General features: G+C 34.4%; 3 protein-coding genes across 3 annotated transcripts; all 3 read left to right on the forward strand.

The window, feature by feature from the left end:
• Window positions 1-1880: 1880 nt before the first annotated feature.
• Window positions 1881-2571, forward strand: LOC108488834 (calcium-binding protein KRP1-like). The gene has a single exon (XM_017793116.2). It carries the CDS (start codon window positions 2086-2088, stop codon window positions 2419-2421), a length of 336 nt encoding a protein of 111 aa, XP_017648605.1. The 5' UTR covers window positions 1881-2085; the 3' UTR covers window positions 2422-2571.
• A 2415-nt stretch (window positions 2572-4986) lies between these two features.
• On the forward strand, window positions 4987-7423 carry LOC108489757 (E3 ubiquitin-protein ligase CSU1). Its single transcript, XM_017794487.2, has 2 exons — window positions 4987-5353; window positions 6490-7423. Exons 1-2 carry the CDS (start codon window positions 5115-5117, stop codon window positions 7160-7162), a joined length of 912 nt encoding a protein of 303 aa, XP_017649976.1. The 5' UTR covers window positions 4987-5114; the 3' UTR covers window positions 7163-7423.
• Window positions 7424-8209: 786 nt separating this feature from the next.
• LOC108488032 (uncharacterized) lies at window positions 8210-14785 on the forward strand. Its single transcript, XM_053019914.1, has 6 exons — window positions 8210-8315; window positions 13620-13767; window positions 13859-13922; window positions 14055-14219; window positions 14452-14517; window positions 14603-14785. The coding sequence occupies exons 1-6, from the start codon at window positions 8210-8212 to the stop codon at window positions 14783-14785; spliced, it is 732 nt and encodes a 243-aa protein (XP_052875874.1).
• Window positions 14786-15552: the final 767 nt, after the last annotated feature.

Here is a 15552-nt window from a genome sequence, read left to right on the forward strand (position 1 = left end):
TAATTAGAATTTCATTTAGGCCTTATTGGTCTTTGAAATTGAAAATTCTTTAAAGATCTATAAAATTTTTCATTTTGACTTTTAATATTTTATAATTTAGTTACAACCCTATTTATTTTCATTATACTAATTTATAAAATTTTCCATGGAACTCTCATATGAAGTTTCTCATTATTAACCGGATTAACAAGCATCATTCTACCCCCAATTAATTTCATGGTCAATGTACATAGAATCACCCAAAGGAAATTACCTGAAATCTGAAAGCATTACCCTTAGGTTACAAATATATATAAATACAAAACAAATTATAAATATGTTAAAAGCAACTAGGAGAACCAATTTAATACCTAAATATAACATGATAAAATCTATCCATAATTATTACGTATAATAAATCTTAAATTTTGATGGGTCTCATTTTTTTACCAACAATAACAAAACATTATTTGTGAGAATTATAATTCCTTAATTAGACATTACCATCATCATAGTCTATAAACTATATATAAAAGAAAGGTCCTAAGGTCTTACATTACATCGGTTTAAGTTAAGCTTTTTTTTTACATGATAAAATAATGGTTAAATTTCAACTATGATCCGTCTACTTTTTGAGATTATATAATAATGGTTAAATTTTAGTTTTGATCCTTATACTATGCTCAACATTTAATTTTTATACTTTAATTTTTACATAATTTGGTACCTTAACTTTCACAATGTCATTAATTAGCCTAAATACTTTGTTCTAACTAAAATGTTGATGTGACTTTTAAGAATTGTTAAATCGTTAAATTTTATTTGTTAAATTTAGTTATTTAAGTCCATTATAATGTCATCTTTTTTATCACATGGCTACTAAGTGAGGTTTTTATTTTTTTTCAATATGCTATAACAACAAAAAATTTTAACATTGTTAACAATAAAACTTAAATTTTAAATTTAAAAATAAAAAATTAAATTCTTAAAAATAAAAATATAAAACAAAATGATAATCTATTACCCAAAATAATAATAATGATAATCAGTGGACCAACCTAATGATTGATTATCTTTAAAGCTTATAAATATAATCACAATTTGGAAGGTGTGAGAATATTTGAAAAGATATTTTTCGACTATTCTTATTCCCATGGTACATATCCTTAGCAGCAGTGCTTTTCATGCTGAGAGGAAAGCGACTCATCTAACTTATTCGAAGTAGGATTTTTTAAATATATAAAAAATTTATCAGTCAAATTATGTTAAATTTTGAAATAATCCTAATACCTTTACTATGTTAAATTTTGAAATTTTAAAATTTCTTATCAATGTGCAAGAGGAATTTCTCATCAATGTGTAAGGGCGAAAAGAGGGGAAAGAAAAGGGCAAGCAAACCCCCAAATCCCAAAATTTATAAAATCATAAGTTAATATATAGTAAAATTATAGTTTAGCCCTAAGAAAAATTTCTGGCTTCAACCCTATCAATGTGAATAGCAAATGGTGTTAGCAACTTAAACTAACTAATAATCTTATAAAAATAGTACCAATTTAGATTAAATTAAAATATAAAAATTAAATCTCAAATTTTTACCCAATCAACATTACCATAACCAAATTTTATACCTAGTACCACTTATGGAAAACGCATAAAACTAGGTTTCGTGTGTTTCCCTCCCAACACATTCGCCAATTCACTTCAAAATTCATCAATAGGTGACACAATCTGATGATGATAGTGACGTGCAAAGTCCGATTATGTACACATTTGCTAGTGGCTCAAAACTAGACAAACAAATGTTGTCCAACTTCCAAGCAAGCAATTACACGTATAAATCCAAATCCTTTTTTAAGAATAAATACCGTCGTCACCAATTGGTACCTCCCCCCATGCAACTTCGAGGAAAGAGAACGTTTTCAAAACGAAGCCGGCCATGAACTTATATACCCCCCACCAACAAAACGCCGCCTGCAACAACCTTCCTCTTACCTGTACATTCATTGTCATCAGCAATCCTTTTCTTATATACATGAAGTTATAAATACCCTACACGCCTAGTTGCCTAAATAGCATGCACTTGAAAATTTCTCAAAAAGAATAAACATGGCAGATGCTATTGTGTTCGAGGATTTCTTCCCTGCCATGGTGGATAAGTTAGGTGCAGAAGGGTTTATGAAAGAGCTATGCAATGGGTTTAGGTTGTTAATGGATGGGGAGAAAGGGATGATAACATTTGAGAGCTTGAAGAGGAATTTGGCTTTGTTAGGGTTACAAGATATGGATGATGATGAAGTGGTTTGTATGTTGAGGGAGGGGGATTTGAATGGTGATGGTGGGTTGGATGAGATGGAGTTTTGTACTTTGATGTTTAGGTTAAGTCCTGCTTTGATGAAAAGTTCAAAGAGTTTGCTTGAAGAAGCTTTGGTTACTGAAATGTAACCCTTTTTAATTGTAGCCATTGTTCTTTGTTTTAGGGCATTGTTTTGCTATATTTGTCTATGATGAAATCAAACGTCTCTTTTATTTTTATTTTTTTCATGATGTAATAACATAATACAGAGAAATATATTATCGGAATTTAAGATAAAATTTTTATATTTTAATTTGACGAAATTTGATTTTCTTATTACTTTCTACGATGTTATTAGTTAATAATCATATTTAAATTAAAATATATATAATTCGCATATAAATAAACTAAACATCCATTCATAATAATTACGCATGATGTAACCATGGAATGAGTTTGTTTTAGAATTTCAGTTGCTTCTACGCTTTGATTGAAAAATTCAAAGTTAGAAAAAGAACAAACCGCAAATGGACAAAGGAAGAAAACAAATTAACAAAGATACATATGAGACATCTTTGGTTGTTTTCCACATTCTTGGGGCCAATATTGAGGATTGAAATGAAACATATATCTTACTTGTAACCTCGGATCCTGTTTAGTTTTAGACTCAAATGCTAGATATATAAGGAATTTCTGAAATGAAAAATAAAAGACGAATATAGAGAAAATAAAGGATGGGTTATTCGAGGTTAGGCTAATTGTTGCAAATATTGCTAATTGGTTCTATCATGACCCAAAAAAGCCATAAGTTTAATTTAGACTTGTTAGTAGAATTCACTTCATACCGATCTCGACTAAGTTTTATCTCAATTAGCAAAGATATTATTGTCAATGTAAGAGGACGTGAATTAGAATACACTCAAGTGGATTATCTTCCTATTTATGGATTGGGAGGGACTATGGATAATTCTAGAAATTGTATTAAAAAGAGTAAACATGATCAAAACCTATCACTGAAATCAATTAATATAGGTTTTTAAAATTTTCAGATTATCTTGAGTTTGAATATTTTGAGTTTACTCTTTTGGTTCAAGTTATTTTGGATCATTAGTCCAAATTATTTTAAATTTGAGTCATTTTGATTTTAAATTATTTAGGATTAGTGTCATCTTTGGGTTTAGGTTAAACCTACTTTGATATATAATTACTTGTGCAATTTAAATTTACTCAATTAACCTTCAAATTTTCTCATTACTTCAATTATTTGAAATTACAACATTAAAATTACTATCTTAATCATTTCACACAATAACTTTATATTGAAGTTTTCGACAAATTTTTGAATTTATATGAAAATTATTTTTAATAACCAATACTTAATATCGCATAATATAATACTAATCATTTTATTGGTATCGTAATTGTATTTTCAAAAAAGGTAATATTATATCATATAAAAATATTGAATATTAATAGGATCATTTAACCTATAAAATATTTATAAATCTAATAACTTTTAAACATTCAGTTAGATTGATCTTCATTTTAATCTTAATTTATTTTATCTACACAAATTACATTTAATTTTAAATATAATACACAAGGATCCATATATCAAGAAATTTTCTCATTGTGGGGTTCTTGGATTCAGTGGGCATGAAGATGGTGTAGTGTTGTTGTCGGATTAGATGATGGAGTATATGCAACTAAAAGCATGTGATTTCATGTACATGAAGAACAAAAAGCTAGAAAAAGGAAGTTACATGCATCAATTTTGGACAGCACACAAGTGATTTTATTGAGATTCCAAATCCGAAGGTTGTATTGGAAGAAAATTTGCGTAAATTGTGACTCTTAACAAATGGTGATACTATAATCATCCGCCATATGAACAGAAAGATTTATATGAACGTAGTGGAAACTAAACCTATTAACATCATCGATATACATTGTAACCTTGATTTTGCTCCTGCTTTGGATTACAAAGAGCCTCTAATAAATTCTACTTCAAACCTTTCAGGGGTTTAGCGGATGAAGATTCATGTACGTACAAGTGAGAATAAGTCAAAGTTTGAAGCTTTTAGAGGGAAGAGCTGGAGATCTTAATCTTGATTTTTACTCTTTCCTTTTGTTTATATTTAATAATAATTTAAATAATGATATTATAATTTGTTCTTCCATAATCCAATCAAAATATTATATGTTAATCAAGGATTTACAAGTATTTTTCTTAATCAAAACAATTTCATTAACTAATCACATTACTATCAATGTGAAATACTTGGAAATTACTATCCATAATAAAAAAGATCATCACAAAATAAATTATACATCTTGCTTCACTAAAGTAGGATACTAGTGAAACCCAGAGTTGAAATTTAAGTATAAGTTAACCAAGTAAAAATCCCAGCTCAATTTTCTTATAATTTAACTATAAGTAGTATATTATAGGAATTAATTTAATAAATGTTGTACTATTGTTGTTATAAAATATAAAATATTAGTTTTACAACAAACTTTTATTCTTATTTTTATTTTATAATGAAATGTTGTTATAGATGACAGCTCAATTCCCTAAAAGAATTTCAAGCAGTTCAACCTATGGCTATTTGAAAATTAATGAAATATCACTTTTTTATCAAACTCAATCTAAACTGGGCCGGGTATGTTTGGGTTGGACGGACTACCTGATCCATAGACAGTACTAACCATACATAAGAGTCGGTTCGGTTCCTCTTTTAAATCCCTAGCTCTTGTAATTTCTAGGTCTTCTCTCCCCAATTACAATCGAAATCAATTAGGGTTAGGGTTTTTCCCCATCCAAATTCTGATTTAACCCAATATGCCTCAACGTCACTCGAAGAACAACAACGATTTAGCCTTCTTCACGTACGATGAGAAGAGGAAGCTAGGTTACGGTACTCAAAAGGAGAGATTAGGAAAAGATTCCATTAAGCCTTTCGATGCTTGCTGCCTTTGCTTGAAACCTTTCATCGATCCCATGTCTTGCCAAAAAGGTCATGTTTTTTGCAAAGAGTGCATTCTCGAATGCCTTTTAGCCCAGAAAAAGGATATCCAAAGGTATTCCCTTTTTTAGCCCGGACCCTTGTGTTTATCTCAATGAATCATTTATTTGTATTTTGCCCAATTTTGTTTTTTTTTTTTTGTGATAAATATTAAAATTAGGCATGAATTTTGATCAAATATGTAATATGATGAACTTAGGCTTGGTTTATTGATTCAATTATACATGTAAAATTTTGATCCAATTGTAAACATATAAAAACATAAACAAATTCAATTATTTTCTTGTTTGAACAAGATAATTATATAATATGTAAACATAAAACGGTGTTGCATATAATGGTGTTATGGCGTATGAAAATCAAATTAAATTAAAAAAGATGTATACATTTGCATAAAATCGAATTTCGTGTATTACATTGTAGATTTTCTTCTTCCCCCTTCCTTGAGGAGTTATTTCTCAACAAACAAATAAGGTCTAAGATCTTTAGAACATGATTTTCTGGGTATTTGGTGGATCGTATAGGCTGACATGCATTTAGAAGATAGCTGGTGATTTATGGCCAAAATTGTGCAGTGTTGCTTCATTCAGTGTTCCATATGGTAGGGATTATAGACTCCTTAGCTTCTAACGAACTATTTATTTAAAGTTGCGAAGGATGCTTTCGGTTCATGTGCATTTTTGTGTCTTCTTTGACTTATACTAGCCGTTTTCACTAATCACTCGTGATGTATTTGAGATTGGTGCCTTAATGTGCATCTTTTTGTTCACGGTTCTAGATTGTACTTGTGTTTGTTTTGTTTCATGATAATCTAGAAAGCTTATCATTAATCTTTTAGACCATTGGATCACATCAGCAGCTTCTCTGTTAGTCGTTGAAAGGTTGCAAGGATCAAGTAGAGCATCATTGCTACATTTTTCCTGTTTTCGTCGACACAAAGCAGGATTTATATATGCCTACATTTGTGAATTTTAATGTTCTTTAATGTATTTTTATTTGGTTATTTAGCAATATAAAATTGTTAGTCCTCAGTATGAAAAACAACCTTTCACATGATATAGAAAGAACAGTGGGTTTCTGGTACTTAATTTTCTTCGAAAAATAAGAGTATAAACTGTCATGCTTGGATTCAACTAGAATATTTCATTTATGGGGTCAATAATGGAAACTATGATTTCCATCCTCTGACAGGAAACTTGCTGCTCATGCTGCTCAGCAGAAACAAGAGAAGGAGGAGGAAGAAGAGAGGTTGATATTGGAGAAAGCAAGAGAGCTGGACGCATTCGATCAACAAAATCACGGTGCCTTACCACAATACAACGACAAGAACCACAGCAGAGACAAGAATGGTTTCCACGGAGCAAACAGTGTCAAAGTCACATCTTTTGAAGAGGAAGCACTCCGGACAATGAAAGCATTTTGGCTTCCCTCCGCCACTCCAGAAGCACCTATTAAAGTTGACACTCCTTCCACCAGCACAGTCTGTCCAGAGGGCAAAGAAAAACTCAAACTGAAAACCCTTTTTCCTATCTACTTCACTGAAGATGAGAGCGAACAAAAGAAATCCAATCTCGATAAAACCTATATCTGCCCGAGCTGCAAGGTCACTTTGACCAACACATTGTCGTTGGTAGCTGTAAGTTCCTGCGGGCATGTCTTTTGCAAGAAATGTGCCGATAGGTTTATGGCTGTCGATAAAGTTTGTTTAGTCTGTGACAAACCATGCAGAGAGAGGAATTTGGTTACTTTGGAAAAAGGAGGGACAGGGTTTGCTGGCCATGGGGATCATCTTGAAGCTACTGATTTCAAGCATTTGGGAAGTGGTAGCGGCTTGGGGCTTGTAAGACCTGCAGCTAAGACATAAACAAGAAATGTGAAACAAGAAAGAGGAAAAAAATGATGCCACAAGTTTGATTTTTGCATAATGCCTGTTGGATTAATTATCTTCAATAACCTTTTGTTCAGTACTTCTGGTATTAACGTGTTCAGTTTTATTGTAATCTTGTAAAATAGGTACGGCCATATCCTTTTTTTATTTCATGCAGTGTTGTTGGACTGGATTTTATGTTTCTTTGAATTTTTAATTTATTTGCTAATCGGACTGACCAGTTGAATTGGGAACTAATAGTTTGATCGGTTCTATTATTGGTCCGGTTTCATGGGACTAATCCAGGGTATTATGGAGTATTTGTATTGGGAATTTGATTGAATTTTGTCTTTTTTTACTCAAAATATTTTTGAGTAAATTAGTTATTGTATAGAATAAAAGATAAATTGGTGTTTTTGTTTATATTATATAAATTTTTATAATTAAAAATTGGTTCTTGTGCTTCAAATAAGGTATATCTATGATTTTTAGTTAATTTTGTCAGTTTTTAACAGTAAAATTAGACGAAAATTTTAATAGTAATGATTTTAATAGTAATGATGGGTTTTGCTTTTCAATTTAAAATACAAAAATATTATTTTTTGAGTAACAGGATAAAAGTGAAATCTGATTTTTATCGCTGAGGTTTCAATGGTAATTTTACTATAATAGTCTCCTCCAATGTACTCTACATTGCCACGGCGGCGGCGCCGCGGTCTACTTCAGTTTCACCTCTCCTCATACGTGATTTATAATATTTGGTCCTAATCATTAATCTGCGAGTAAAGTTAGCTCCTTTTTCTGGGTGGGAATAGGGGAAACCTATCATATAGCAATTATTAGCAGATTATAATCATAAATCCTCTAATAATCTGTATCCCTAGTGGCAATAGCTGTCTCGTCAATGACAATTATCCGCCCCCATTTGGGTCCCACTCGCCGCCGCCCACGCAAAACGTAAAACATTAACTACAACATTTAAAAGGCAGCAACTTTAGAGCGGGAGAGAGGATAAGCTGTGAGATTTCGTGGTTTGGGTTTTAAATGGCGGAATTAAACAAGCAAGATAAAGTAGTTGTAAATGGAAACGAAGAAAGAGAAGAAACGAGGTTGTTAGAAGTAATGGTGGCGTTAGATTTCGACATGCTATGTGTTAACATTAATGGAAGACAATTAATAATGGTTGCCATTAACATTAATGGGAGACAATCAAAAATGACAACCACCAACTTTGGAAAAGTGGCCTGGGATAATTTTTTTTGGTCCTTGAGATAATGGGCTATTTATAGTTTGGTCCTTGAACCTCAACTATAAATAGGCCTTCTCATTTCTCATTTCATCATCCCAACCAATCTTTCTCTCTTAGTTTTCTCTCTTCTCCCATTTGAGAATTCTTAAAGAATTCTATTTGTTTGTAATATTTTGAAGATAGTAAAGTTATCATCCGGTGTTAGTGCCGAGGCGTAGGTATAATTTATCGAACCTCGTTAAAACTCTTGTGTTCTTTTTGTCCTATTTTTCTTTCAATATTTGAGGTATAATAGTAGTATTTAATTGTGCTATTAAATTACGTTATAAGGAATATTCGACTAAGGAAAGACTTGGTATTTAAGAAATCCTTGTGATCCACCTCTTCCCACAGGAATGGAACTTTGTGTGATTTTTAGTACAATAATTTACACGCTTCGACCCTATTGGAACAACAAGTGGTATCGAGCCGAAGGTTAATTGTAGTATGCTCTGTGGTTGCAGTTTAAACTGATCTTCCACATCAGAAAAGATTTCCTTAGGTATATTGAAAGATTATGGAGAAAACGGTCGGTGTAGGAGCTTCAACATCGTCCATATGGACAAGACCGACAATTGTAAATGCAAGATTAGCTGTGGAGATCTTTGATGGCACGGGCCATTTTGGTATGTGGCAAAGTGAGGTTCTAGATGCCCTTTTTCAGCAGGGTCTAGACATTGCCATTGATGAAGAGAAACCAGATGATGTACAGGAGAAAGATTGGAAGGCGATCAATCGGTTGGCATGTGGCACAATTCGATCATGCCTTTCTCGAGAGCAGAGGTATGCTTTTTCAAAGGAGACTTCGCAAATAAGTTGTGGGTGGCACTTGAAGAAAAATTTTGAAGAAAAACAGTCAAAATAAGCTCCACTTGAAGAAAAGACATTTCGCTTCACATACGTCCCAAGTACCACAATGAATGATCACATCACCAAATTTAATCGTTAGTCACCGATTTCTTTGAATATGGATGAGACATTCAAAGATGAAGATTTGGCTTTGATCTTGTTGGGGTCACTTCACGAGGAGTTTGAGTTCCTAGAAACTACTCTACTTCATGGCGAGAGTGATATATCTCGAGCGAAGTCATGCGGCCTTATGCGCTTATGAGCAGAGAAAGAAGGACAAACAGAAAAACTCAATCGAGATCTGAAGCTTTAGTAGTCCGAGGTCGTTCATACACTCGGAAGAAAACTCAAAAGGGGAGATCAAAGTCAAAGTCCAGACTCGGGAAAGATGAATGTGCCTTTTGTCATAAGAAAGGCCACTGGAAGAAAAATTGTCCAAAGCTGAAGAATAAGGGAAAAGCTGTTGTAGATGCTTGTGTTGTAAAGCATGATACCAGTGACTCTGAACTATCACTGGTTGCATCATCATCGTCATTCCATTCGGATGAGTGGATATTGGATTCGGGTTGTACCTATCATATGTCCCTAACCGGAGTGGTTCTCGATTTAGTAGAACTAAATGGAGGAGTTGTTTATATGGGCAATAACAATGCTCGTAAAAAAGCTGTTGGGATAGGTTCAATCCAATTAAAGAATCAAGATGGATCAACCGAGTTTTAAGCGATGTTGATGCGTGCCGCTTGAAGAAAAATCTCATCTTATTGGGAGCCTTGGAATCCAATAGTTCAGTTGTTACTATGAGAGATGGGGTTTTGAAAGTGACATCTGGCGCACTTGTGATATTGAAGGGCATCAGGAAAAATAACTTGTATTACTACCAAGGTAGTACAGTTATTGGAGTAGTCGCTGCAGCTTCCAGTAACAAAGACTTGGACTCAATGCAGTTGTGGCATATGAAGTTGGGACATGCCAGCGAAAAATCCTTGCAAATTCTGGCAAAGCAAGGATTGTTGAAAGGTGCAAAGGCTTGCAAATTAAAATTTTGCGAGCATTGTGTTCAGGAAAGCAAAAGAGAGTGAAGTTCGACCTTGCTATCCATAATACAAAAGGTATTTTGGAATATATTCACTCAGATGTGTGGGGGCCTTCCAAAACACCTTCGTTGGGAGGAAAACACTACTTTGTTACCTTTGTTGATGACTTTTCCAGAAGAGTTTGAGTGTATACCATGAAAACTAAGGATGAAGTGCTTGGAGTTTTTCTTAAATGGAAAACTATGATCGAAAACCAGACTGGCAAGAAAATCAAGCGGCTTAGAACGGACAATGGAGGCGAATATAGAAGTGATCCGTTCTTCGATGTGTGCCAAGAGTATGGTATTGTTCGACACTTCACAGTTAGGGATACACCGCAGCAGAATGGAGTGGCAGAGCGTATAAATCGAACATTGCTGGAGAAAGTTCGATGTATGTTGTCCAATGCTGGGTTGGGCAAGTAATTTTGGGCTGAGGCTGTAACATACGTTGGCCATCTTGTTAATCGTTTGCCATCATCTGCATTAGAAAGAAAAACTCCTATGGAGGTATGGTCGGAAAACCGCTCATGATTATGATTCCTTACATGTGTTTGGATCCACCGCATATTACCATGTGAAGGAGTCAAAGTTAGATTCGAGGGCAAAGAAAGCTCTCTTTATGGGAATCACTTCGAGTGCAGGATTTCGTCTTTGGTGCTTAGACACAAAGAAAATGATCATGTAGAGAGATGTTACCTTTGATGAATCGCCACATTGAAAAAGGTAGCGAGATAAAGATATTCAGACGAGCGATACTCCACAACAGTGGAGTGTACTCCAAAACAGGTGGAGTTTGAGCAGATGGGGATTTTCCCAGTTAATAAGTCTAATTCTCCAGCCACAATGGAGGAATTAGAGGTTGAAGAGGTTCTGACCCAAGAACCATTAAGTACACCAGAACCAGTTGCAGTTGCAAGGCCAAGGAGAGAAATTCGTAAACCTGCTCGATTTACTAATATGGTGGCCTACGCCCTTCCCGTTGTTGATGATGATATTCCTATCACTTATCAAGAAGCAATGCAAAGCTTAGAAAGTGATAAATGGAAAAGCGCCATGGATGAAGAAATGCAATCTCTCCTGAAGAACAATACTTGGGAGTTGGCGCAATTACCGAAAGGTAAAAGGGCAATCGGATGCAAGTGGGTATTCGCAAAGAAAGATAGATCTCCTAGCAAGAAAGATGTTCGCTACAAGGCAAGGTTGGTAGCTAAAGGCTACGCTCAGAAGGAGGGAATTGACTACAATGATGTATTTTCCCCTGTTGTGAAGCATTCCTCCATTAGAATTTTGTTGGCCTTGGTAGCACAGTTGAATTTGGAGCTAGCTCAACTTGATGTTAAGACGGCTTTCTTGCATGGTGAGTTAGAAGAGGAGATCTATATGACTCAGCCCGAAGGATACAAAGATGCTGGTGGTAGAAATTGGGTTTGTAAGCTGAACAAATCGCTATATGGATTGAAGCAATCCCCGAGGCAGTGGTACAAGCGATTTGATAGCTTTATGAAAAGCCAGAAGTACACAAGAAGCAAATATGACAATTGTGTATTTGCAAAAGCTACATGACGGATCTTTCATTTATCTACTCTTGTATGTTGATGATATGTTAATCGCTTCGAAGAGCCAAAAAGAGATAGATAAGCTGAAGGCTCAGTTGAATCAAGAGTTCGAGATGAAAGATCTAGGTGAGGCCAAGAAGATTCTCGGCATAGAGATAAGTAGAGATAGACAGAGAGGCAAGCTTTGCTTGAATCGAAGCAATATCTGAAAAGGTATTACAATGTTTTGGTGTAAATGAAAACACAAAACATGTAAGTACCCCACTTGCTTCTCATTTGAAACTTAGTGCTCAATTATCTCCGAAAGCGAAGAAGAAAGAGAATATATGGCAAAAGTCCCATATGCAAATGCGGTTGGGAGTTTGATGTATGCGATGGTGTGTCTGTGACCGACATTTCACAAGTTGTTGGAGTTGTGAGCGGTATATGCATGATCCTGAAAAGGACATTGGCAAGTCAGAAATGGATTCTACGGTATCTTCAAAAACCGTAGATGTTGGTTTAATTTTGAACAGGATGAAGCACTTGGTCGGGTTTGTAGTTGGATATGTTGATTCCGACTTTCTGGTGATTTAGATAAACGTCGTTCAATTACGGGTATCTGTTTACTCTTGCGAAAGCCCAGTGAGTTGGAAGTCTACCTTACGATCTCTGAGTTGTGTCTACTACTGAGGCGAATATATGGCGATTCTGAAGTCATTAAGGAGGCTATTTGGCTTAATGGATTGTTGAAAGACTTGGGAGTTGATCAAAGTCACATTAGTCTATATTGTGACGATCGAGCGCTATTCATTTAGCGAAAAATCAAGTCTATCATTCAAGAACCAAGCATATCGACGTAAGATATCACTTTGTGGGAAGTCTTTGAAAAGGAAAAATTCTACTTGAAGATTCCGGCAGATAATCCCGCAGATATGATGACCAAGGTGGTAACAACAATCAAGTTTAATCATTGTTTGAACTTGATTAACATCCTGAGAATTTGAGCACCTTCAGGTGTATGGCGCTCGAGAGCGCATTTGTAGGTACTACAAAAGATAGCTTTATCGAATTTGGAGAGTTGAAGGAAGTGTGTGAAGATGTGATTATCCTAATCAAATCTTCAAGGTGGAGATTGTTAACATTAATGGAAGACAATTAATAATGGTTGCCATTAACATTAATGGGAGACAATCAAAAATGACAACCACCAACTTTGGAAAAGTGGCATGGGATAATTTTTTTTGGTCCTTGAGATAATGGGCTATTTATAGTTTGGTCCTTGAACCTCAACTATAAATAGGCCTTCTCATTTCTCATTTCATCATCCCAACCAATCTTTCTCTCTTAGTTTTCTCTCTTCTCCCATTTGAGAATTCTTAAGGAATTCTATTTGTTTGTAATATTTTGAAGATAGTAAAGTTATCATCCGGTGTTAGTGCAGGGGCGTAGGTATAATTTACCGAACCTCGTTAAAACTCTTGTGTTCTTTTGTCCTATTTTTCTTTCAATATTTGAGGGTATAATAGTAGTATTTAATTGTGCTATTAAATTACGTTAGAAGGAATATTCTGACTAAGGAAAGACTTGGTATTTAAGAGATCCTTGTGATCCACCTCTCTTCCCTGGGAATTGAACTTTGTGTGATTTTTTAGTACAATAATTTACACGCTTCCGACCCTATTGGAACAACACTATGTTCCACAGTGGCTTCTCAACAAACCCAAGGCAAATGGAAGGAAATTGGAAGCTCCAGGGAAGAAAACGCCGACTTCAGCGGCGTTTTGAGGATGTGGGAAGGTGAAGTAGTTCTTGATTTCATGGATGACCGCCGTGTCGCTCTTGAATCTGCCTGGTCAGTTATTTTTCTCTATGTTTTGATGTTATGAAACTGATATGAGCAATTAAATTATATGTTTGTGAATTACTGTGTTTTAATGTTGCAGTTGCCCCTGCTACAGATTTGGGAAGAACATGAAGCGGGCTGGTTTTGGTTATTGCCTTCTTCAGGTAAAAAATAATGTGTTTTCATGGTCATATTATAATATGCAAGGTTTTTGAGGATCTTTTTTACAACTTCTATTTATATTCTAGTCCCTGCATTTCAATATTTTTCTGACTTCATAATATGCTATGTTCCAGAGAACTGTTTATTTCATTCTTGTTGTTAGTGTGTTTCTCAACATCCTTGCCTTTATGGTCACCGACCGAAATTGCTTCCTGTATTTAGCCGTTGCTTTCGCCGTATCTCTCGGTGTGTATTCGGGGTTCTTCCGTATGCAAATCAAAAGAAAATTCAATATTATGGTAAGAAATTCTACTTATCATCATGCTTGATTCTTAGGGATTGACATAAATGTTTCAACTAGGTGTCTAAAAGACCAACTAGATTGATACAAAGCCTGTTTTGCATAAAATTTGTAACATGTTACATGGTACTTTACATAACAACATAATCACACGGTAGTGCGAATAGCAGCATAGACATCGATTATGGTTTTACTGATATCGTACTGTTGTCGGAAATGCTTGTTTGCAGGGTACTGATAACTTGTTAGATGATTGCATCTACCATCTAATCTGCCCTTGCTGTACATTATCACAGGTTCTTGTTCCTACCAAACTGTGTTTGAACTTTTTGCTTAAAAGTTTCATTCAATTAGCTTCATTTTTGTTTGGACATGGAGCAGGAATCCAGAACACTAGAGATGAACAATGTCCAAGACGGTACATGGCATGGTCGTGGTGATATATGCATAGGAAGCCACATCGAAGGGAACAGACCATTCTTTGAGCTCCACCATCCTCATCCTATATCAATTAAGATTCCGGAGCCCTGCAGTATGCAAAACGGTTTAAATGGATTTCAATAAAGTTCGAACACGAGAAGCTTATACACCATGACTGCAGTAGATGCTTGTGAAAAATTGTATTCTTTGTACTATACTAGTATTTCATCATTGAATTTGGCATATTGACATATGCTCTCCATTGCAGGCTTTTGGTTTTTCACAAATGCAAAAAATTTGTTTACATGATGGTATTGTCTTTCCTAAATTTCTTGCAGGCCTACAGGATATAATCTTTTAACATGATAAAGGAAAATGAAATGGTTTTGCCAGTGTGGTAAGAATCAGACCAATTAGACTGCCGGTTCAATAGTAAGTGGTATCGGTTGAACCATCAGTTATTGATTCAACCTATCGGTCTGATCCGGTTCTGACAACCATAAAATTGTACATGTTATGGTAGTTGCGGGAGGGGAGGGAGGTTGGACTTCAAATTTGGGGTAATGGTAGTTAGATTAGATAGCTATTGTTTAACTTACAGCTTTCTCTTTTGGTAGATTTGCTTTTAATGGTAAAAATATCATCGAAATTCTTGTACTGGGACTTAAGTTATATTTTGTTCATTTTATTCAAAAATAAGTAAATTAATTATTGTATATTAGATTAAATATTAAATTAATCTTTTTGTTAAGAATTTCATTTATTTGTATTGTACGTCAACATAAGGTACATGTAGTATACCACTTGTCATTATTTGGTTATTTCATTAACCATGCTAACTTTTAACAGAAACCACCAATTTGTTATTTGATCTAACATATAAAAATTAATTTACGTATTTTTGAATAAAA

Source organism: Gossypium arboreum, chromosome 10 (genome assembly GCF_025698485.1).
Source record: "Gossypium arboreum isolate Shixiya-1 chromosome 10, ASM2569848v2, whole genome shotgun sequence".
Taxonomy (NCBI): Eukaryota; Viridiplantae; Streptophyta; class Magnoliopsida; order Malvales; family Malvaceae; genus Gossypium; species Gossypium arboreum.